The 25,881-nt window shown below is 43.2% G+C and overlaps 1 protein-coding gene across 11 annotated transcripts in view; it reads left to right on the forward strand.

The window, feature by feature from the left end:
- The first annotated feature begins 1,296 nt into the window (after positions 1-1,296).
- The window catches only part of LOC121576993 (liprin-beta-1), an 86,215-nt gene continuing 61,630 nt past the window's right edge, over positions 1,297-25,881 (forward strand). For 10 of the 11 annotated variants that reach the window (XM_041890652.2, XM_041890653.2, XM_041890657.2 and 7 more), the window contains exons 1-2: positions 1,297-1,490; positions 24,908-24,992. In XM_041890652.2, the coding sequence (XP_041746586.1) occupies positions 24,929-24,992 (64 nt within the window). In that variant the 5' untranslated portion in view covers positions 1,297-1,490; positions 24,908-24,928. Of the gene's footprint in view, positions 1,491-24,907; positions 24,993-25,881 lie in introns of those variants that run through there. The other variant, XM_041890656.2, reaches the window with a different exon arrangement.

The raw sequence follows: 25,881 nt of genomic DNA on the forward strand, positions 1-25,881 counted from the left end.
TACATTTAACAGACAATTTCACTTAGGCTACTTGTGTGCCACCTACAGACCACATGGGAACTTCTCGCTTTTTCAAAAGTGATTGGCAGGCCCCTCCCAAACTCTGAAAAGATCCCAGAGAAATTCCTCTTCCCAAACCAATCCAATCGGGATTGTGGGAAGTAGATGTTGTAGAGATGAAAAATATTCCTGGAGTGATTGATGCACGTCGGATAAATCGTGTGGTGAATGAAGAAAAAGTGAAGAGTCTATCTGTTCTTTTGTTTTTTGATATGGAGTCTCTCCCTACTCAAGTGCAGTTAGCGTATATTAACTACAGAGTCAGAGCATTTATCCCAAGACCAATGCAGTGTGATCATTGTAAAGCTTTTGGTCATGTCAAGTGTTTGCAGAAGGGAGAAGCCGAGATGTCCAAGTTGTGGAAAAGATCATATTATGTGTTATAAAAGTGATGAAAATGTGACATGTTGCAATTGTGGTGGGAACCATGAACCCACGTCTTTCGAATGCCCCACAAGGGTGAAAGAGAATGAGGTGGCCAAAGTCAGGGCTATCCAGAGCATATCATATGCAGCAGCTGTTAAAAGGGTTGAGGGTTTGAATGGTGCTCCTGAAGAGTCCATGGTGGTGGATAGGCCTTCAATGCTAAATGGCATATTATCATATTATTAATGCAAGCTGCAGGGGTTGCCTTTAACCAAGATGATCCGGACATTTTAAAGGTTAAAAAGGTGGACTTTGTGGCCTTTATCGCAATGGTGATTAATGGCACTGCCAAGGTGGAGAAAATATGTAGGAAGATAGAAATCATTATGGTTGCGGCTGAACGGTTCCTGGGGTTGAAAGATTTCTCGGCAAAAGAGTTACATGGAATATTGTCAAAAGCCGTACCACCATCTCAGGCCCTAGAGACTGAGAAGGGAGATATGGAGATTTAAAAGAAGGAAGAAATGGGAGTTTTGTTTTGTAAATGTACTATTTTATTTGGGTGGATTTAGTTAGTTTCCCTATTCTTTTGTTACATGGAATATTAGCAAAATCCGTATCACTCTCTCAGGACCTAGAGCCTGAGAAGGGAGATATGGAGAACTAAACGAAGGAAGAAATGGGACTTTTGGTAATGTACTATTTTTATTAGGGTGGAGTAAGTTAGTATCACTATTAAGTATGGATGTATTTTGTATTTTATATATTTTGTGGTTTCAAACCATCCAGTTGGTGGCGGCAATACAACTTTAGGATGTAGTCCGCCATAAAACCCACAGAAGAAGAAGAAAAAAGCAGCAGCAGCAACAGCAGCGTCGTTTCCACTTTCCAACTTTCCACTCCACTCCCATTTTCGACATGGCATAGGCAAGAGGCAACGCAGCAGGCTGACATTGTAGCGGGAAAACCGTGATAAGTTGATAAAGTAGAGAAATGTCTATGTCTTTATTTCAGTAGGTTGATATACATTTACAAGTTGTAACGAAGATTCAAGCAAAGTTTAGGTAAGTGCGACATTTACGCAGTTTTGTATCTAACTCTGTCTCATTGCGTAGCGTCTGCTGTGATTCAACGTAGAAGTTGGCAACAACGTTGACAGACGTAATGGTACTTTTATCCAACTCATTGTAATCTTTGCCATTTTAATCATGACATTGTTGCAATATTATCTTTGCACGTTGATTTCGTTGCAAGGGAACTTTCGAGTAAGTGCTTCTACAGTTATTTTCCTTCAGACAATTTTCAGACAGCATTTATTTTGTTCCAGTGAATGCATTTAGCCTAGGTCAAAGGAGTTTGTTCCAGTGAAACGTTATAATAATTAAAACCTAACAGATACAATGTAGCCAGCAACGTGGCTTCTCCCTACATTGTAACTTTTAGGTTTGAAGTATTATAACATTTCTCTACAGACGGCTACAGACAGCTGTGCGATGCTTTCAAACACTTGCTGCCATTCATCAATCGCATGTTTCCGATTTCGCAACACAAACAACAGCGTTTTTACAGATTGCCACGAATGTTCTCACCCAGATTCAGCTTGATAAATAGTTTTCTCTAACCTTACAGGGTAGAATTTACAGACCTAGACACTCGATCTCAACTGTAGCTAATGCTTTTCATGGTTTGTTTTGGTTGATTGCTCATTGCGCCTATCCTCACAGCAGACGAGTCAACTGTGAAATTGACTTGGTCTATTCTGTTCTATTTTAAAAAACAAAAACATTTTTCTTCTTTTAACATAGGCTTTTCTGAGAGAGAATGCATCTTAAAGGAAGGCTACTGCAGCTAATAGCCAAATAGAGTTAAAGACAACACACTTTTGTCACTCACAGATTTAGGTAATGATTAGTTTGCCCCTTGTTCAGAGCACTGCTCTCCTCTTGTGTTTTTCCACAGATGTTCAACCCTGGTTCAAATGTCAGGGAACCCCTTGAGCCCTTCTTGTCAGAGCTTGCGCTCCTCTCCAATGCACAATAGCAAACATCTTACAATGGAATAGAAGTCGATGGTAAAATCAATCAGTTTATGAATGTTCAGTGGCATCATTGGTATGTTCTCTTCTTATCAGGCGTAGGTTACTTGGCTTTTGAGTATGACCTGTTCTAGAAAGGACCAAATTGGAATGCTATTTTTTTATTCCTAGCTTGAACAACTGCTGAGTAATGTTAAAATAATGTGTGGTTCATGCTACCTAAAATAGGAACTGTAAGTCCTCCAACCAACTGAACAAGGCATGCATGTGGCGAAACATGGACACTTAAGAACTTAATTAAAAAACGTATTCAGATGCTTGTAATCACATTCAAACTATTTATTTTAGCTCACAGCAGCCTTTGATTGTGTCTGAAACTTCATACTTTTTTTCTTGTTGCTCTTGTCTTGCACCATGTGCATATAAAAATGCCATAGAGATGCAGTATTTTTACAAGATGGCGTAGCAGTACGGTCGCTTTTATTTTTTCGTCCTGTGTAAATATCCCGTTTCTTGTTTTTTTTGTCTATATTTCTCAATTTTTTACTTTCATTCTTTAACTAAATATACTCTCCTGCAACCCGCCTCACCCAACGTGGAAAGGATTCTATTATTTCTTTATAACTTTCATCAAGAACTGTAAGCTGAAACGTGTGTAGCCGCAATCTGAATTGGCTACCTGCTATTAGTTACCGTTAGCGTCTTCACCACTGTCCGTGGCCTACACTATCCACCAGCCAGCTCTAGCTAGCCTGGACAATTCGTCGGCCAGTCTGCACAGCGTGCTATCGACCCAGCGTGCTATCGACCCATAGCTTATTGGACTTTCTGCCGGAATCACTGGACCCTAGCGCCGGATCATCACAACCAGCTAGCTAGCTGCAACTAAATGGCTACCTGTTATTAGTCACCGTTAGCGTCTTCACCATTGTCCGTGGCCTACACTATCCACCAGCCAGCTCTAGCTAGCCTGGACAATTCGTCGGCCAGTCTGCACAGCGTGCTATCGACCCAGCGTGCTATCGACCCATAGCTTATTGGACTTTCTGCCGGAATCACTGGACCCTAGCGCCGGATCATCACAACCAGCTAGCTAGCTGCAACCTGTTGTTGGCTGATTACCATTACCATTGCCATATAGCAAGCACCAGTCAGCCTTGAGCTAGCCTGCTAGCTCCCTGCTAGCTGTGCTGAAGCACCAATTTGAACTGCTCTCGGACTCACATATTGCTGTTCACTGGACCTTATGATCACTCAGCTGCACAGCTGATGCCTGCTGGACTGTTCCTTTACACGGTACTCTGTCCTGTTTATTCTGTTTAGTCTTAGCCCAAACGTTATCGCTATTTCCAGTTGTGTCTTAGCTCTCTCTAATAACACGTGACTGCTTTATGCCTCTCTCCCATGTCAATTATGCCTTGCCTATTGCTGTTTGGGTTAGTTCTTATTATACAATTTCAATGTAGAACCCCTAGTCCCTCTCAAACTGTCTCATATAGTTCCTTTGTTCCTCCCCCCATACACGCCGAGACCGGCTCAATCGATGCCTCCAATGACGCTATCTCTTTCATTGTTACCCAACACTTAGGATTACCTGAACTGTACTCATATCCTTCCATATCCTTTTCTGTACATAATGCCCTGAATCTTTTCTACAACGCCCGGAGAACTGTCCCCTTTATTCTATGTACCCAACGCACTAGAAGACCAGTTCTTAAAGCCTTTAGTCGTATCCTTATTCTAGTCCTCCTCTGTTCCTCTGGTGATGTAGAGGCTAACCCAGGCCCTGCAGCCCCCAGTATCACTCCTACTCCCCAGGAGCTATCATTTGTTGACTTCTGTAACCGTAAAAGTCTTGGTTTTCTGCACATAAATATCAGAAGCCTCCTTCCTAAGTTTGAGTTATTCACTGCGTTAGCACACTCCGCCAACCCTGATGTTCTAGCAGTGTCTGAATCCTGGCTTAGGAAGGCCACCAAAAATTCTGAAATTTCCATCCCCAACTATAACATTTTCCGTCTAGATAGAACTGCCAAAGGGGGTGGAGTTGCAATCTACTGTAGAGATAGCCTGCAGAGCTCCATCATACTATCCAGGTCTGTGCCCAAACAGTTTGAGCTTTTACTTCTAAAAATCCACCTTTCCAGAAATAAATCTCTCACTGTTGCCGCTTGCTACAGACCCCCCTCAGCCCCCAGCTGTGCCCTGGACACCATATGTGAATTGATTGCCCCCATCTATCCTCAGAGTTCGTACTGCTTGGTGACCTAAATTGGGATATGCTTAATACCCCAGCCATCCTACAATCCAAGCTAGATGCCCTCAACCTCACGCAAATTATCAACGAACCTACCAGGTACAACCCTAAATCCGTAAACATGGGTACCCTCATAGATATTATCCTGACTAACTTACCCTCTAAATACACCTCCGCTGTCTTCAACCAGGATCTCAGCGATCACTGCCTTATTGCCTGCGTCCGTAACGGGTCCGCGGTCAAACGACCACCCCTCATCACTGTCAAACGCTCCCAAAAACACTTCAGCGAGCAGGCCTTCCTAATTGACCTGGCCCAGGTATCCTGGATGGATATAGATCTCATTCCGTCAGTAGAGGATGCCTGGTTGTTCTTTAAAAGTAATTTCCTCTCAATCTTAAATAGACATGCCCCATTCAAAAAATACAGAACTAAGAACAGATATAGCCCCTGGTTCTCCTCAGACTTGACTGCCCTTGACCAGCACAAAAACATCCTGTGGCGTACTGCATTAGCATCAAATAGCCCCCGTGATATGCAACTTTTCAGGGAAGTTAGGAACCAATATACACAAGCAGTTAGGAAAGCAAAGGCTAACTTTTTCAAACAGAAATTTGCATCCTGTAGCACTAACTCCAAAAAGTTTTGGGACACTGTAAAGTCCATGGAAAATAAGAGCACTTCCTCCCAGCTGCCCACTGCACTGAGGCTAGGAAACACTATCACCACCGATAAATCTACAATAATCGAGAATTTCAACAAGCATTTTGCTACGGCTGGCCATGCTTTCCACCTGGCTACCACTACCCCGGCCACCAGCTCTGCACCCTCCGCTGCAACTTGCCCATGCCCCCCGCTTCTCCTTCACACAAATCCAGACAGCTGATGTTCTAAAAGAGCTGCAAAATCTGGACCCCTACAAATCATCTGGACTAGACAATCTGGACCCTTTCTTTCTAAAACTAGCCGCCGAAATTGTCGCAACCCCTATTACTAGCCTGTTCAACCTCTTTCGTAACGTCTGAGATCCCCAGAGATTGGAAAGCTGCCGCGGTCATCCCCCTCTTCAAAGGGGGTGACACTCTAGATCCAAACTGTTACAGACCCATATCCATCCTGCCCTGCCTTTCAAAAGTTTTTGAAAGCCAAGTCAACAAACAGATCACCAACCATTTTGAATCCCACCGTACCTTCTCCGCTATGCAATCCGGTTTCCGAGCTGGTCATGGGTGCACTTCAGCCACGCTCAAGGTCCTAAATGATATTATAACCGCGATCGATAATAGACAGTACTGTGCAGCCGTTTTCATTGACCTGGCCAAGGCTTTCGACTCTGTCAACCACCGCATTCTTATTGGCAGACTAAATAGCCTTGGTTTCTCAAATGACTGCCTCGCCTGGTTCACCAACTACTTCTCAGATAGAGTTCAATGTGTCAAATCGGAGGGCCTGTTGTCTGGACCTATGGCAGTCTCTATGGGGGTGCCACAGGGTTCAATTCTTGGGCCAACTCTTTTCTCTGTGTATATCAATGACGTCGCTCTTGCTGCTGGTGACTCTCAGATCCACCTCTACGCAGACGACACCATTTTGTATACATCTGGCCCTTCATTGGACACTGTGTTAACAAACCTCCAAACGAGCTTCAATTCCATACAACACTCCTTCAGTAGCCTCCAACTGCTCTTAAACACTAGTAAAACAAAATGCATGCTCTTCAACCGAACGCTGCTTGCACCCGCCCACCCGACTAGAATCACTACTCTAGACGGGTCTGACCTAGAGTACGTGGACAACTACAAATATCTAGGTGTCTGGTTAGACTGTAAACTCTCCTTCCAGACTCACATTAAGAATCTCCAATCCAAAGTTAAATCTAGAATCGGTTTCCTATTTCGCAACAAAGCCTCCTTCACTCATGCTGCCAAACATGCCCTCGTAAAACTGACTATCCTACCGATCCTTGACTTCGGCGATGTCATTTACAAAATAGCCTCCAACACTCTACTCAGCAAATTGGATGTTGTCTATCACAGTGCCATCCGTTTTGTCTCCAAAGCCCCATATAATACCCACCACTGTGACCTGTACGCTCTTGTTGGCTGGTCCTCACTACATATTCGTCGCCAAACCCACTGGCTCCAGGCCATCTATAAATCACTGCTAGGCAAATCCCCGCCTTATCTTAGCTCATTGGTCACCATAGCAACACCCACCCGTAGTCTGCGCTCCAGCGGGTATATCTCACTGGTCATCCCCAAAGCCAACACCTCCTTTGGCCGCAATTCCTTCCAGTTCTCTGCTGCCAATGACTGGAACAAATTGCAAAAATCTCTGAAGCTGGAGACACTTATCTCCCTCACTAACTTTAAGCATCAGTTGTCAGAGCACCTTACCGATCACTGCACCTGTACACAGCCCATCTGAAATTAGCCCGCCCAACTACCTCATCCCTATATTGTTATTTATTTTGCTCATCTGTACCCCAGTATCTCTATTTGCACATCATCTCTTGCACATCATTCCAGTGTTAATACTAAATTGTAATTATTTTGCACTATAGCCTATTTTATTGCCTTACCTCCATAACTTGCTAAATTTGCACACTGTATATTAATTGTATTTCTGTTGTATTTTTTTTTGATTTTGTTTTGTTTTACCCCATATGTAACTCTGTGTTGTTGTTTTTATCGCACTGCTTTGCTTTATCTTGGCCAGGTTGCAGTTGTAAATGAGAACTTGTTCTCAACTGGTTTACCTGGTTAAATAAAGGTGAAATAAAAAATAAAATAAAAATAAAACAGTAAGCTAAGCTATATATAGACATAGGGGAAGGCCCCTTTGGCCATTCGCTTTTAACCATTCACATAGTTGTGTGGGGTATAAAATGTGTGATATGTTTTGCCCCCTCACCCAGACCCAGGTTTGAAATAGCTGGGGGTTTATTTCAGATCAGCCAGAGGCTGCCTGCCCTGGATGGCTCAAATGCATCTGCTGCCTGTGGAGAATAGGAATGCCATGATCACATGCAGGTGGGAATAGCTCTGAACTTGAGGACATCACGTCACAGGTGTAAATAGCAACGGGTTGGCATACTGACACTGTGTGGCACGTACATTGACATATATAAATAGGGCATGTACAATAGAGAAATATAATAAAGAAAATCACATTGATTTATTGGGGAACCAAACGTACAGTAAAGACATAGAGCTAGACCACAGCTAATACTGCATACTAGAAGAAGATGCTGCAAGAGGATGGCACGAAGTGAAAAATAACTTTTCTGACAGTCAAGATCCAGGTAACCTCTAGTGCACTGTCACGTAATATCGCGATTACCTTCTGTCATTCATCCTCAGTACAGCAGTCTGTCTTTGCTATTTCCTGTGCTGGGGTGTACATTCCTGCTTTGAGCTAAGAGGAGAAGATCATATGGTAAGAAAGCAAGGCTCAGAATGGGTCAAACAGATTGCGTGTTCTCTGTTGTAAAAGGGGCATAACCCATGAAGGTGAAAAGGGGTTTAGTCAAGGCAAATGACTCAAGAAATCAAATCCTATGAGGAAAAGTCAAGCGACTCTATGAGCAACGTCTTTGGTGGATCCAGCTCTGGCTGAATCAGATGTTTATGATTGTCTTTAGATTTTACCATTGATTGGATAAACAGTACTGTCTGTCCCTCCCTCCCTGGCTGTCTGGCAGAAGACTGTGCTGCACACATGGGGATCGGTGCCAAGATCGTAAATTCCTCTCGCCATGGCGAGCTCTTTATTGCCAGAGAAACAACACATCGCAATGCGTTTCAGCTTGGTCTCTTGGGATTCAGAGCCAGCTCCCAGAGTTGCTTGGCTGCCATAAATGCTTATTTTCTTCCTAGACGAGTGGCCCTCAGGCCAGTGTTTTTCTGAAGCATGTGCCAGGAAAGGGTTTTCTGTTAGTCAGGCAGGCAGGCAGAGTTCAGCATAGGACAGGAGTTTGTATGCCAGGGTCGTGCTCATCAGGGCACGCAGTGGAAAACGTTTTAAAACGTTTCGCAAATGAAATTAAAATGAGCATTTCTTATTGTCCAGGTTGTCCCTTCTTGTTTCAATCCATTTTCTTCCGTTTGGTGCCTAATGAATACAACCCAGGATGAGCTTAGTGCTATTTGATGTGCAGAGGATGGGTTGTGATGCTTTCTCAGCCTGAAGGGCCCAAAGCTGATGGATCTCAAAAGCCATTAGAGAGGCTCTCCCTTGAACTCATTACTCTGTCCCAGTGGATTACATGCCTGACGTTGCCTCTTGAGGACAATAGTGTTTGTGAGTGACTGTTGAGTAATGTTTTTACTCGTACAGTAGGTCTGAAAAGCATATTCAATCAGACAACTGCCATTATTGTGCAGTGTGTTGCGGCTTGATATTGTAATTTTGATTTCTTGCAACCGTCCCTACAGTCTTTCTGTGTTTTTCAGTTCAAACCCCCTTCAGCATCAACAACAGCTGATTGTGTCTTCTTGCACTTAGTAGAAATGGCGCTTATGGAACACACTGGGTGTTTCTCAATATGCATGCTACCGTGCACCACACTCTCATTCTCCGAGTACGTTCTCTTGAGTACGTTCTTGTGAGGATGAGAGTGTGGAGAAAGCATAAAACATTACATTTGAGAAGCACTCGCACTCCCCCTACTGTATTACCTCACTCTGCACCTCCCCATTCACTGGGTAGCCAGATACCAATTATTTGTGGCTAGCCAGTTAGCCCTATTGACTTGCTATGGACTTACCCATTCACTGAACCTTCTTCCAGCCAGGACAATGGCAACAATAGAGACAAAACATTATATAGACAAAGCAAATGTTTTACTTCACAACTATCAGCTAGTTATATGTGAATCGTAATAAAGTAGCTAACCAGATAGTTTAAAAGGGAAAAATGACCTAAAACGAATGTTATGCAAGGTAGATGTCAATTCTTCGTGGGTAGCTAACTAACAATTATTTGTGGCTATCTGGCAAGCTAACAGTAGTAGCTAGCCAGTTAGCCCTATTGACTTACTATGGGCTTGCGTTCTACGCACAATACAGTGGGTATTGTAGGCAGGTAAAGATGTCAAAATTTAAAATGGCATGTATTTATGAACATATAAAGATCAAATATTGTAGTCAGGCAACATATGAGATGTGAATAGGCAACATTTCATTCCGAAGTCGGAGTGTATATTCTCTCGCTTAAACTCAAATAATGGCCGCCATTGATTTCAAGAAATGTTGCGTAATTTTTTATGTGGTTTAGTCATATTTCTGGGCATACTTTCCGTTGAAGTTAGAATCAATGCTTGCTTCAATATGATCACACTCAGTACACATTCGAGAATTGCCCTCCGTGCGCTGTTTCGCATACTTTGGTTTGGACTCGTACTCCGACCCTCCCGTGCTCCAATTTGCGTGCTCGGAGCACGGTAGTATGCATTTTGAGAAACACCCGCTTAGGCTTGATATGGTTGGCTACTAAACTTATCTTTTCAGACATCCTTTATGAACATTCCGGTTTGATGTCAAGATGCGTTACCTCAAAGACCTTACAGACGCATAGACAACTTTAAAATGATTTCAAATAGTATTTGAACCCATGTCTTGTAAAGGCTGGCTGCATACAGTTGTTTATGAGCAATGAGTGGAACATAGCTGCAGAGTAAGCATTACTGCCATGCAAGGCCAGCCATGCTCAGTTGGAGTACACCCTCTGTTTACACATGACTAGACAATGGAGGCATTCCAAGACTCCCAAGACCAGGGCTGAGAGCTGTGGTTGTCTGTAATTAAACATGCTTTGTTAGGAAGTCTTGTCAAATTTGTCGAGCCGTTGCGTACACAGCACTAACACGTTGAATGCATAGAGGCCTTGGAGGGTGATGCAATGTCCGGACCGCTCAGATTAAAGTGTTCAGACATGATTCCTGAACCTGTGAACTTAAAGTGGATGACAAGTGGGCAGCAGGCTTCAGAGCAGTGAGCACATCTGGTGTGGAGATGCCTGTCTGTTTGAAGTGTGTTGAGGGGCCAAGTGTTTGGCAGGTGTCAGCTAGGCATGCCACTATTTGTCTTCAGGGATGTGCTGAATTAGGCTAGGGGTTTTGAGTGGGGTTGTAGGGCTACATCTCAGATTGTGTCTTTGACTTTGATTGAATAGCATCATGAGACGCTGTAAACAAATTGCTCCTGCAGAAAGGATGCAGGACATGTGTAGTCTTAGCTGTGGATTGTTACGGCTGTTGGTTTTGTGATGTTCTGTGACGTTGTGGCTTATTAGATCATAGCCTTACTGTTAATCGTCCTGATTCTAGTTTTTCCATGGTTCCTCCAATGCACTGCGAGAGCACTGCTATCACTAACAGAATATTTGCCTCAACCTTGAAGATTTCATGGTCTTTCTGGATTGTGCTGAGTCGAGTGCAGTCTATCATCTACTTTGGCTGTCTAAATGTGAAAAGACAAAATAAAAGCAGACTTGTGGACAATTTCCTCGATGAGACAAGTCAAGTTGTGGTCCTCTAGCTCAGCTGGTAGAGCATGGCGCTTGTAGAGCATGGCGCTTGTAACGCCAAGGTAGTGGGTTCGATCCCCGGGACCACCCATACACAAAAATTTATGCACGCATGACTGTAAGTCGCTTTGGATAAAAGCGTCTGCTAAATGGCTTATTATTATTATTATTATTATTATTTATTATTATTAAGTTAAATCTCCACTTTCTCTCTGATCTCTGAAGCCTTGAATGTCTGCAGCTTAGGCTACATCAGTGAAGATGCAACTTCTTACAAATAAACAGGACTGACTTTAGTTTTATGCTTTATCGACCGTTTTGTGTCACTGATGTTGATTTTCTTTGGCTCTGCCATATGATTAGTCCTATTTTTGGCCACCTGAGTTTTGGGTTATTTTTGCTTTTGAAATTACTTCAACCATGGGCCTAATACAAATCCAAACTACACTGCTCAAAAAAATAAAGGGAACACTTAAACAACACATCCTAGATCTGAATGAATGAAATAATCTTATTAAATACTTTTTTCTTTACATAGTTGAATGTGCTGACAATAAAATCACACAAATTATCAATGGAAATCAAATTTATCAACCCATTGAGGTCTGGATTTGGAGTCACCCTCAAAATTAAAGTGGAAAACCACACTACAGGCTGATCCAACTTTGATGTAATGTCCTTAAAACAAGTCAAAATGAGGCTCAGTAGTGTGTGTGTGGCCTCCACGTGCCTGTATGACCTCCCTACAACGCCTGGGCATGCTCCTGATGAGGTGGCGGATGGTCTCCTGAGGGATCTCCTCCCATACCTGGACTAAAGCATCCGCCAACTCCTGGACAGTCTGTGGTGCAACGTGGCGTTGGTGGATGGAGCGAGACATGATGTCCCAGATGTGCTCAATTGGATTCAGGTCTGGGGAACGGGCGGGCCAGTCCATAGCATCAATGCCTTCCTCTTGCAGGAACTGCTGACACACTCCAGCCACATGAGGTCTAGCATTGTTTTGCATTAGGAGGAACCCAGGGCCAACCGCACCAGCATATGGTCTCACAAGGGGTCTGAGGATCTCATCTTGGTACCTAATGGCAGTCAGGCTACAGCTGGTGAGCACATGGAGGGCTGTGTAGCCCCCCAAAAGAAATGCCACCCCACACCATGACTGACCAGCTGCCAAACCGGTCATGCTGGAGGATGTTGCAGGCAGAAGAACGTTCTCCACGGCGTCTCCAGACTCTGTCACATGTGCTCAGTGTGAACCTGCTTTCATTTGTGAAGAGCACAGGGCGCCAGTGGCGAATTTGCCAATCTTGGTGTTCTCTGGCAAATGCCAAACGTCCTGCACGGTGTTGGGCTGTAAGCACAACCCCCACCTGTGGACGTCGGGCCCTCATACCACCCTCATGGAGTCTGTTTCTGACCGTTTGAGCAGACACATGCACATTTGTGGCCTGCTGGAGGTCATTTTGCAGGGCTCTGGCAGTGCTCCTCCTTGTACAAAGGCGGAGGTAGCGGTCCTGCTGCTGGGTTGTTGCCCTCCTACGGCCTCCTCCACGTCTCCTGATGTACTGGCCTGTCTCCTGGTAGCGCCTCCATGCTCTGGACACTACGCTGACAGACACAGCAATTCTTCTTGCCACAGCTCGCATTGATGTGCCATCCTGGATGAGCTGCACTACCTGAGCCACTTGTGTGGGTTGTAGACTCCGTCTCATGCTACCACTAGAGTGAAAGCACCGCCAGCATTCAAAAGTGACCAAAACATCAGCCAGGAAGCATAGGAACTGAGAAGTGGTCTGTGGTCACCACCTGCAAAACCACTTTATTGGGGGTGTCTTGCTAATTGCCTATAATTTCCACCTGTTGTCTATTCCATTTGCACAACAGCATGTGAAATGTATTGTCAGTGTTGCTTCCTAAGTGGACAGTTTGATTTCACAGAAGTGTGATTGACTTGGAGTTACATTGTGTTGTTTAAGTGTTCCCTTTATTTTTTTGAGCAGTGTATTTAGAAATGCGTATGCTTCTGAAAGTTAATCATTTGAGTTACCAGAAACGGGGGGAGATGAAAGGGTTTTACGCTCTTAAAGTATTTAAAGTAATTCAAAGGATTTCTGTCAAACTTGCTGATTAGCCCCAAATTACAGTGCCTTCAGAAGTATTCACACCCCTTGACCTTTTCCACATTTTGTTGTTACAGCCTGAATTTTAAAATTGATTGATTAAATTGAGACATTCACCTTTCAGCAGGACATTAACCTAAAACACAAGGCCAAATCTACACTGGAGTTGCTTACCAAGACGACATTGAATGTTCCTGAGTGGCATAGTTACAGTTTTGACTTAAATCGGCTTGGAAATCTATGGCAAGACTTGAAAATGGCTGTCTAGCAATGATCAACAACCAACTTCACAGAGCTTGAAGAATTTTTTTAAAGAATAATTTGCAAATATTGTACAAACTAGGTGTGCAAAGCTCTTAGACTTACAGCTGTAATTGCTGCCAAAGATGACTCTAACATTTATTGACTCGGGTGTGAATACCTAATGTAAATGAGATATTTCTGTATTTCATTTTCAATATATCTGCAAACATTTCTAAAAACATGTTTTCACTTTTTCATTATGGGGTATGGTGTGTAGATGGGTGAGAAATCAATTTAATAAATTTTGAATTCAGGCTGCAACAACAAAATGTGGAATGAGTCAAGGGTTATGAATACTTTCTGAAGGCACTGTAACACTTTTTCTGGGGGGGGAAATAGTTACTTTGGAGGTGACTACAACTTGAAAACAGATCCTAAAAAAGTACTACTTTTTTTAAACGATTTGAATACAGATCTCAAAGTGACTACTTTTAAAAAACACTTCCCTAAAACTATTGGATTAGCTGCCTTCAACTAATGGCAGGGCTGTATCTGCATGTTGAAGATAGAAATATAATGAATAGAGCACACACAATCCCCTATACTATTCCAATCTATCTGTCATAATGGATCTACACAATACGTTTCTATTCTCCTGAATGTCCATTGCCCCAGGTGTAAATAATCAAGTCTAACCAATTATATTTTGTACATATACGTATAAATAAGTTGTGACGCTCAACTACTGTATGACTCTTTCAACATGCCACTGAAAAGGTTGAACGCTGCAATACTGCAGAGTAATTCAAAGCCATTTGCAAACATTGCAAATAGCAAGTTGGATGCTTAGCAAAAACAACTTTGAATGTCTTTGTCCGTCTGAGGGTAAGTGTTCTTCTTTCAAACACACACTGTACCATCTTTAAAGGGATAGTTTACTCAGAATACAAACTAACATGATATTCCACCTACCTTGGCTGTAGTTGATTCAATAAGGCAGTTTTGGGATATTTAGTTTCCTTTCTACACTTAATAGCCATATTTTGTTATGTTAGCATTCACAGTAACACTTAACATTAACCTGTTCTTGTGCATGTTACAATATTTTTGTAATTGCATTTTAATACCATAATAATGAGCTGAGTTGTTACTACTGAGTAATAGTGACTGTTCCTTATACCACATGTAATAACTCCATTATTATGCAATAATAAAGCAATTTCCAAAGTCCTATGTAACAACAATGTTGATATTGTAATAATCAGTTACTACACATGTACACTACCGTTCAAAGTTTGGGGTCACTTAGACATTTCCTTGTTTTCGAAAGAAAAGCAATTTTTTTGTCCATTTTAAAATAACGTCAAATTGATCAGAAATACAGTGTAGACATTGTTCATGTTGTAAATGGCTATTGTAGCTGGAAACGGCTGATTTTTTTTATGGAATATCTACATAGGCATACAGAGGCCCATTATCAGCAACCATCAGGCCTGTGTTCCAATGGCACGTTGTGTTTGCTAATCCAAGTTTATCATTTTAAAAGGCTAATTGATCATAAGAAAACCGTTTTGCAATTATGTTATCACAGCTGAAAACTGTTGTGCTGATTTAAAGAAGCAATAAAACTGGCCTTCTTGAGACTAGTTGAGTATCTGGAGCATGAGCAATTGTGGGTTCGATTACAGGCTCAAAATGGCCAGAAACAAATAACTTTCTTCTGAAACTCGTCAGTCTATTCTTTTTCTGAGAAATGAAGGCTATTCCATGCGAGAAATTTCCAAGAAACTGAAGATCTCGTACAACGCTGTGTACTACACCCTTCACATAACAGTGCAAACTGGCTCTAACCAGAATAGAAAGAGGAGTGGGAGGCCCCTGTGCACAACTGAGCAAGAGGACAAATACACTAGTGTCTAGTTTGAGAAACAGACGCCTCACAGGTCCTCAACTGGCAGCTTCATTAAATAGTAGCCGCAAAACCCCAGTCTCAACATCAACAGTGAAGAGGCGACTCCGGGATGCTGACCTTCTAGGCAGAGTTGCAAAGAAAAAGCCATATCTCAGACTGGCCAATAAAAATAAAAGATTAAGATGGGCAAAAGAACACAGACACTGGACAGAGGAAGATTGGAAAAAAGTGTTGTGGACAGACGAATCGAAGTTTGAGGTGTTCGGATCACAAAGAAGAACATTTGTGAGACGCAGGCCAAATGAAAAGATGCTGGAGGAGCGCTTGATGCCATCTGTCAAGCATGGTGGAGGCAATGTGATGGTCTTGGGGTGCTTTGGTGGTGGTAAAGTGGGATATTTGTACAGGGTAAAAGGGATCTTGAAGGAAGGCCATCACTCCATTTTGCAACGCCATACCCTGTGGACGGCGCTTGATTGGAGCCAATTTCCTCCTACAACAGGACAATGACCGAATGCACAGCTCCAAACTATGCAAGAACTATTTAGGGAAGAAGCAGTCAGCTGGTATTCTGTCTATAATGGAGTGGCCAGCACAGTCACCGGATCTCAACCCTATTGAGCTGTTGTGGGAGCAGCTTGACCGTATGGCACATAAGAAGTGCCCATCAAGCCAATCCAATTTGTGGGAGGTGCTTCAGGGAGCATGGGGTGAAATCTCTTCAGATTACCTCAACAAATGGACAGCTAGAATGCCAAAGGTCTGCAAGGCTGTAATTGCTGCAAATGGAGGATTCTTTGACGAAAGCAAAGTTTGAAGGACACTATTATTTCAATTAAAAATCATTATTTCTAACCTTGTCAATGACTACATTTCCTATTCAAACTAATTTCATGTATGTTTTCATGGAAAACAAGGACATTTCTATGTGACCCTAAACTTTTGAACGGTAGTGTGTGTGTATGTATGTGTGTGTGTGTGTATATATATATATATATATATATATAGTAGATGAAAAATATACTACTAACGCCTATATTAAGTTCTACAAAGGGAATACTTGCATATGGTGTGTTTGGGTGGTGCAGTGAGGTGTTCGGAGTCACTTTGCTACAAGGGCAGACTGTTGTTATGGGGCCTTTTACATCTCCTCTTGAGTCATCAACTTCTTTGTATTCAAGCGGTATTGTCTGTGTGAGAGAAACGAAAATGCTATTAGACATAAATGGGTAGTTGTGTACTCTGTATTTCTACTTTAGCAGTATGATGTAGAATGAGACATCTCACAGACACGTTAGCTAGCTAGCTACAACACACAGGTATAGTTACTCAGACTAATATCAAATTTTATTTGCCACATGCGCCGAATACAACACGTGTAGACATTACCGTGAAATGCTTACTTACAGCCCTTAACCAACAATACATTTATTTTTTAATAAATAAAACAACAACAAAAGTGTTGAGAAAAAAAGAGCAGAAGTAAAATAAAATAACAGTAGGGAGGCTATATACAGGGGGGTACCGGTGCAGAGTCAATGTGCAGGGGCACCGGCTAGTTGAGGTAGTTGAAGTAATATGTACATGTGGGTAGAGTTAAAGTGACTATGCATAAATAATTAACAGAGTAGCAGCAGCGTAAAAAGATGGGGTGGGGGCAGTGCAAATAGTCCGGGTAGCCATGATTAGCTGTTCAGGAGTCTTATTGCTTGGGGGTAGAAGCTGTTGAGAAGTCTTTTGGACCTAGACTTGGCGCTCCGGTACCGCTTGCCGTGCGGTAGCAGAGAGAACGGTCTATGACTAGGGTGGCTGGAGTCTTTGACAATTTTGAGGGCCTTCCTCTGACATCGCCTGGTATAGTGGTCCTGGATGGCAGGAAGCTTGGCCCCAGTGATGTACTGGGCCATATGCACTACCCTCTGTAGTGCCTTGCGGTCGGAGGCCGAGCAGTTGCCATACCAGGCGGTGATGCAACCAGTCAGGATGCTCTCGATGGTGCAGCTGTAGAACTTTTTGAGGATCTGAGGACCCATGCCAAATCTTTTCAGTCTCCTGAGGGGGAATAGGCTTTGTCGTGCCCTCTTCACGACTGTCTTGGTGTGTTTGGACCATGATAGTTAGTTGGTGATGTGGACACCAAGGAACTTCAAGCTCTCAACCTGTTCCACTACAGCCCCGTCGATGAGAATGGGGGCGTGCTCAGTCCTCTTTTTATTTTTCCTGTAGTCCACAATCATCTCCTTTGTCTTGGTCACGTTGAGGGAGAGGTTGTTATCCTGAAACCACACGGCCAGGTCTCTGACCTCCTCTCTATAGGCTGTCTCATCGTTGTCGGTGATCAGGCCTACCACTGTTGTGTCGTCGGAAAACTTAATGATGGTGTTGGAGTCGTGCCTGGCCATGCAGTCATGAGTGAACAGGGAGTACAGGAGGGGACTGAGCACGCACTCCTGAGGGGCCCCCGTGTTGAGGATCAGCGTGGCAGTGTTGTTACCTACCCTTACCACCTGGGGGCGGCCCGTCAGTATGTCCAGGATCCAGTTGCAGAGGGAGGTGTTTAGTCCCAGGATCCTCAGCGTCATAAGGCCAAAGTCATTCCTTTACTCTTCATCAACATTCTTATCCAGTTTTGCTCCTAATGAGATGCACTTAGGCTAGTTGGCTAGCTAGCTATAACGTTAGACTACAGTACATTTTAGGTATACAAACTAAGCTAGCTAGATAAGCTTGGCTTGTAGTGCTACTAGCAAGCCCCGTTACGGCCGAATCGATCACAAAATTGTACTGTACTGAACAACACTGCCTCGTATAAAAAGAGGGCATATATTTCTAGCTAGATACCGACTGCAAAACAACTTACACTGCTCAAAAAAATAAAGGGAACACTTAAACAACACAATGTAACTCCAAGTCAATCACACTTCTGTGAAATCACTGTCCACTTAGGAAGCAACACTGATTGACAATAAATTTCACATGCTGTTGTGCTAATGGAATAGACAACAGGTGGAAATTATAGGCAATTAGCAAGACACCCCCAATAAAGAAGTGGTTCTGCAGGTGGTGACCACAGACCACTTCTCAGTTCCTATGCTTCCTGGCTGATGTTTTGGTCACTTTTGAATGCTGGCGGTGCTTTCACTCTAGTGGTAGCATGAGACGGAGTCTACAATCCACACAAGTGGCTCAGGTAGTGCAGCTCATCCAGGATGGCACATCAATGCGAGCTGTGGCAAGAAGGTTTGCTGTGTCTGTCAGCGTAGTGTCCAGAGCATGGAGGCGCTACCAGGAGACAGGCCAGTACATCAGGAGACGTGGAGGAGGCCGTAGGAGGGCAACAACCCAGCAGCAGGACCACTACCTCCGCCTTTGTACAAGGAGGAGCAGGAGGAGCACTGCCAGAGCCCTGCAAAATGACCTCCAGCAGGCCACAAATGTGCATGTGTCTGCTCAAACGGTCAGAAACAGACTCCATGAGGGTGGTATGAGGGCCCGACATCCACAGGTGGGGGTTGTGCTTACAGCCCAACACCGTGCAGGACGTTTGGCATTTGCCAGAGAACACCAAGATTGGTAAATTCGCCACTGGCACCCTGTGCTCTTCACAGATGAAAGCAGGTTCACACTGAGCACGTGACAGACGTGACAGAGTCTGGAGACGCCGTGGAGAACGTTCTGCTGCCTGCAACATCCTCCAGCATGACCGGTTTGGCGGTGGGTCAGTCATGGTGTGGGGTGGCATTTCTTTGGGGGGCCGCACAGCCCTCCATGTGCTCGCCAGAGGTAGCCTGACTGCCATTAGGTACCGAGATGAGATCCTCAGACCCCTTGTGAGACCATATGCTGGTGCGGTTGGCCCTGGGTTCCTCCTAATGCAAGACAATGCTAGACCTCATGTGGCTGGAGTGTGTCAGCAGTTCCTGCAAGAGGAAGGCATTGATGCTATGGACTGGCCCGCCCGTTCCCCAGACCTGAATCCAATTGAGCACATCTGGGACATCATGTCTCGCTCCATCCACCAACGCCACGTTGCACCACAGACTGTCCAGGAGTTGGCGGACGCTTTAGTCCAGGTCTGGGAGGAGATCCCTCAGGAGACCATCCGCTACCTCATCAGGAGCATGCCCAGCCGTTGTAGGGAGGTCATACAGGCACGTGGAGGCCACACACACTACTGAGCCTCATTTTGACTTGTTTTAAGGACATTACATCAAAGTTGGATCAGCCTGTAGTGTGGTTTTCCACTTTAATTTTGAGGGTGACTCCAAATCCAGACCTCCATGGGTTGATACATTTGATTTCCATTGATAATTTTTGTGTGATTTTGTTGTCAGCACATTCAACTATGTAAAGAAAAAAGTATTTAATAAGATTATTTGATTCATTCAGATCTAGGATGTGTTGTTTAAGTGTTCCCTTTATTTTTTTGAGCAGTGTACTAGTTTGTCATTTGCCCTCCTGGTCCAGTTGGTCTTGGCTGCCGCTGCCAGTTGATCTAGGAGGTTCTAATTTAACTAACTGTTGTAGTTTTTGGTTCTTCATCAAATATTTGGCAGCCATCAAATACATGTTTTTTCGGATTCAAATAACTTGCATATATTCAAATACTTTCAAATGATTTGTTTTTCTGAGACCTGTATTTGAATGTCAAGGAAAATTGTTGCCTTTTATTTGAAACTATATATAAACTATATTCGACTACCTCAAGCATTTGAAGAGTTGGTATTTTCAAATTAACTACAACTATTTTCTGCCCAGGTCTGGTGCCAAGTAGTCGGACAAAACGAGTATCGTACCGGATATGGGCAATTGTCCTGATACCATTATGATCAGAGTATTTTTTTTTTGTATTGTCGTTGATCAGGATAAAAGTAATTTTCGTGTGCTAGCGTGCGTCTTTCAATCAAGTGTGAGGTGATACGTGGTCTAAAATAACTCAACTGGCTAGTTTGCCTGTCTGTAAAGAGAAGGGCAGGCTGTACGTTGATCCTGCTACTCTGATTAGTTAAAGCGAAGCTATATTTCTCTGTCCACTCGTTTCCCTTCGTAATTTCACCTGATCACGTCTCCTCGCATGTTTCGGGCTGATCATTTTGATTGCTGCTGCCTCCTTTTAGCCTGCTACTATGATACAACAAATGGTGAGGACATTTGCTAGTAGCAAGCCAAGCTGTCAATGTGCATAGTATCTAACAAGCGAGGCAAGGTTAGGGAAAAAGATAAAACGCTGACTGGGTGACAGCAAACTTTTCTGCCCGCTGGAAGTTGAGGACACAGACACCCGCACACACACCACTCCGCGTGCTGTTCTTAATCCTCAGCTTCCTTTTTTAAATCTATAAACGTGCAGGGAGAATATTTTGCCAACATCTATTTAGGCATATTAAAACACTTCTGTGTTTTACAATCATGAGTGTCATCCGATCCGACTATCAACTGTCATTACGGATACGATTACGAATATGAGTATGGCTAGGTCGAGACACCCCTAGTAAGGCAACAGCCGGTGAAGGAAAGCTCTCAGGACTGTGTGACTCAGGAGTGGAGTTTACCTTGGCCCAGGCTCTGGAGAACACTGCACGGTGTGAGTGGGTCAGTGGGATGATTGTCTAAGAGGTGGGCAGGACCATATGGACTCAAATTGTAAAGCAGTTTCGTACTCATGCTGGACAGTTGTAGCTGAAAATGTGAGAATGTATTTTGACATAGAAAGGCCTGTATTGTTACTTGCATTGATGAAGATTGTCAGAGCTGATCTATCGTGTATGTGTGCAGCCTTTTGATCGAGAAGCTAGACTGAAGAATGGACCTGCTGTGCTTTTTGGGCATTTGTCCAATCTACAGCCCAGAAGATGTTAACTCACTGGTCTCCAAAACAAAGTGTCCAGTGTCCATAGCGGCAGCTCACTCTCTGTGCCAATAAGTGGGGTAAATGGCTTAATTATTATTCTAAATGTGTGTCCAATGACCCACACCTGACAGGGTTACCTAGGGAACACAGGAAGGGCTTAACATTGGCCAACATTTCACCCCAAGCACAACAAGGCAATCATATTTCTCATTTGCATATGAACCACACCTGCTGCCTGTATTAAAACAAATGTATGCATGTTTGGATAGAAGCAACCACTACAAAAGTGGGGAGAAAAGGGGGTACTTTTGATGTTGCCTCACGACACTTACAAATTGTGTTAAATCCTCCTTATGTGAGGGTCTTGCTCCAGCCAAAACAGTGTGCGAGTTTTCGTTTCCTTTTTGATTAATTATGATTCTTAAACATGCGCACCCGTTGAAAAAAAACTCCCTATTACTGATTTGTTATTATATGCAGTCTAATTCAACCTGGAGTGCTTCTCACAACACTACACGTCTTCTCTTCCTTGCCTAACTCTCTAACAGTATAGCCTACACTTATGTGTATACTTGTTGGCAATGGGCATATCAGGAATACACCACAATCATGAATGTATTTATTGTGGTGCTGAGCGATTGGTGCATTTTGAGGTCGGTTCTGTTTCGATTATTACAAAAGAATCACGATTTCTATCCCTCTCAATCGTGCGTTCTTCTGTCTCTTCACTCCCCCTCCGTGTCTGCTCCACACAGACTAGACAAGTAGGCATTCAATGGATTATGGTCATTGTACTTAATTACCATGTTTTCTGTGCTAAACTATGTAGAATATTGGCCTGTTGGAAACTACAACCCACTTCACATTGCACATTTCGGGCTTGATCTGATTTATTTCTAGAGAAACTGTGCAGCTCACAGAAAATAACAGAACAAAATGTAATTCAAATAATTGAACCATTGGCTGAACTTTTTTTGCAAGAGCACTTGTGGGCCTAAGTTGAAAAATGTAGGTGCTCACAAAGAACATTTGGAGCACAATGAAAAATGATTTAGGTAATAAAGCTAGACTCCTTCATATTTCTTGGCGCACTGGTGCTCCTAAATTAAAATTCCAGGTCGCACAGCAAAATATTTTGGCACATATGCGAGTAAAACGGTCGCACTGTAGAGCCCTGTGTTGTGGAGAAAATTCCATGTGAGATGCAGACTAGCTATGGATGACCTTTCTCTAACTTGATGATGCTCCATTTGTCATGTCTCCGCCATGACATGCCATTATTAACTGCAAGTCTGCACTTACATCTTTTTGTCCCCTCAAGACTTTATTCCAGACAGTTAATGTCTGCTTAGTGTAAACTATTATACCCAACCATGTCATTTCATGACAGGCTATATTGTCAGTAGGCATGTTTGACCAAGAGGAATAGTTTAAGTTCTTATTGTATTCTTCTTGCAAGGCTATGTCCAGCTAGGTTTCTTGGCTAGGTTTTGGCTGTGTCCTTGCATATTCTGTCTCTTCGTGATCTCATAGAATGGCTTTTGTGTCAGCAAGCCAGTAATGAGATTTTCCTGTGAAACACTGAGCCGACTGTTGATAAGAAACAGTCACACATTTTAATGCAGGGTTTTCCTCTACTCACTTCCTACCCTTTTAGACTCTAGCTTAGCTTCCCCAGGGTTTGTTTTCATTTCATTACATTATTTTTTACTTTTGCTATAAAATACTTCAAAATCTATTTAAATGCTCTTGCTCTAGTGATGTAGAGATTTCATTTTTAAAGTAAGTAGGTGTAAGTAGGCCTACGAGCCTATACTTATGACCAGCAGTTTTTTCTGATCACAGCTCAGTTGATAAGAGCATGACACTAGCAATGCCACGGTCATGGGTTCTATTCCCACAGGGATCACACAAATGCAAAACATTTATGCACTCACTGCAATGTAAGTAAATGGTGGCATGTATTACCTAACCCTAGTGGGTCAGGAAAAATGCCTATCCCTAATTATATGTATCCTAAAGGCGTCCACATGCTTCACATCCGAAACATTTCGTGCACATATAATGACATTCTGTGACGTTTTGGTCTTCGGCAAGGTTTTCTTCTGCAGTTCGTGCACACTTTCTTTTTTTTCTTGAGGCAAGCTGAAGTTCGGAGCCGACGTCTACACCCCTTCGTCAGTCGTTGGTCAACAGTAGGGATTCTTCAATGAAGTATTTGTCATTTATTGATAGACGACTCGTTTTCATGCAAATTTTTTCGCTTGAGAAATACTGCACCAAACATACTTTTAGTCATGTAGTGTATGTGGACACCCGCTCGTCGAACGTCTCATTCCAAAATTATGGGCATTAATATGGAGTTGGTTGCCCTTTGATGCTTTAACAGCCTCCACTCTTCTGGGAAGGCTGTCTTGAAACATTGCTGCGGGGACTTGCTTCCATTCAGCCACAAGCATTATTGAGGTCGGCACTGATGTTTGGCAATTAGGCCTGGCTCGCAGTCGGCGTACCAATTCATCCGAAAGGTATTCGATGGGGTCAAGTTCTTCCACACCGATCTCGACAAACCATTTTGTGCACGGGGTCATTGTCATGCTGAAACAGGAAATGGCCTTCCCCAAACTGTTGCCACAAAGTTGGAAGCACAGAATCGTCCAGTATGTCATTGTATGCTGTAGTGTTAAGATTTCCCTTCGCTGGAACTAAGGGGCCTAGCCCGAACCATGAATAACAGCCCCAGACCATTATTCCTCCTCCACCAAACTTTACAGCTGGCACTGTGCATTGGGGCATGTAGCGTTCTCCTGGCATCCACCAAGCCCAGATTCGTCCGTCGGACTGCCAGAAGGTGAAGCGTGATTCATCACTCCAGAGAACGCGTTTCCACTGCTCCAGAGTCCAATGGCGGCGAGCTTTACACCAATCCAGCCGACGCTTGCTATTGCGCATGGTGATCTTAGGCTTGTGTGCGGTTGCTCGGCCATGGAAACCCATTTCATGAAGCTCCCGACAAACAGTTATTGTGCTGACATTGCTTCCAGAGGCAGTTTGGAACTCGGGAGTGAGAAATTTGACGAACTGACTTGTTGAAAAGGTGGTCACTGAGTTCTTCAGTAAGGCCATTCTAAAATGTAAATGTAAATGTACTGCCAATCTTTGTCTATGGAGATTGCATAGCTTTGCTCAATTTTATACACCTGTCAGGAACGGGTGTGGCTGAAATAGCCGAATCCACTTATTTGAAGGGGTGTCCACGTACTTTTGTATATATTGTAGTCAAATGTAAAATTGCATGACTAAGATCTCCTCAAAAACGTCAACTCAAGAAATTGTCATTAAATGTTATCTTAGACGAATTCTGACTATTTTGAAGAAGTCTCAAGATGAACAAACAGTATTATTGCCGCTTTTTCAAAAATGTCAATGAAGGTATTTTTAAGGGAGTATGCTAGCACACTCGTTCTGTTCGCCAAGCCGACCCGAAGCATATTAAAGCCTTAATGGTTCATTGTCCTTTCTTTTTCTCTCCCAGGGTGCCCACTAAGTGTTGAAGATGATGTCTGATGCCAGTGACATGTTGGCAGCAGCCTTGGAGCAGATGGATGGGATAATAGCAGGTAAGGATCTCTGTCGCATTGACATGAGGAAGAACTGATCTCTCAACATCACATTCACTGGCGCCACACTATCAGAATTGGATAGTAAGACTTGGGACTGTATTCACAAAGAGTCTCAGAGTAGGAGTGCTGATTCAGGAATGTTTTACCTTTTTAGATCATCATGAATAAGATTATATGGACAGGGGGGGACCTGATCCTCTCTAGATCAGCACTCCTTCGCTGAGAAGCTTGATAAATACGGTTATTAATTTACAGTAAAATATGCGTCTCAATGCTCACTTATGGCTTGTTGGTCATACCTGGCCAAACCAATGTAGTTCTACAACACATATTTCAACATGAGGAAGAACATTGTCAGACTGATAAATTAACCTTTTTACACGTGAGTTCCAAATATCTGTAACGGTCGCCTCCAGTGTGAGTTTTTTTTTTTTAATGAGCGTGATGTCAGAATACACTGTTCCATAATGTGATTGTTAAGCAACAGGACAGTTAACCCACACTGCCCTCAAGCCAAGGCACGCTGCCTGCTTATTATCTATAGGCTATGTTTCAACTTGTCAATTGAAAATTAATTTCTAACCATTTGTATTTTCTAATAACAGTTTGAATTGAAGTGTGTTCCAGCTCCTCATTAACACATAGAAGCCCATTTCACAATTTATGTTTGAGGCTTTACTGAGCCAGACAAACTTCTCTCTTCAACAATACTTTTTCCCCCTGGCACATTTTCCTGCTGGCACCCGCATTGCCTTTGTTATTTTCCTTACTAATAATACCTTTGGCATTCCTATCAAAGTAAGTGCCTTATTACGTTATCATTATAATTTCTGTATATCGTGTCGTCGTTTCTACTGTATCACACCATATGTATGTATGGAGCATA

The sequence above is a fragment of the Coregonus clupeaformis genome, chromosome 11, assembly GCF_020615455.1.
Source record: "Coregonus clupeaformis isolate EN_2021a chromosome 11, ASM2061545v1, whole genome shotgun sequence".
Lineage (NCBI taxonomy): Eukaryota > Metazoa > Chordata > Actinopteri > Salmoniformes > Salmonidae > Coregonus > Coregonus clupeaformis.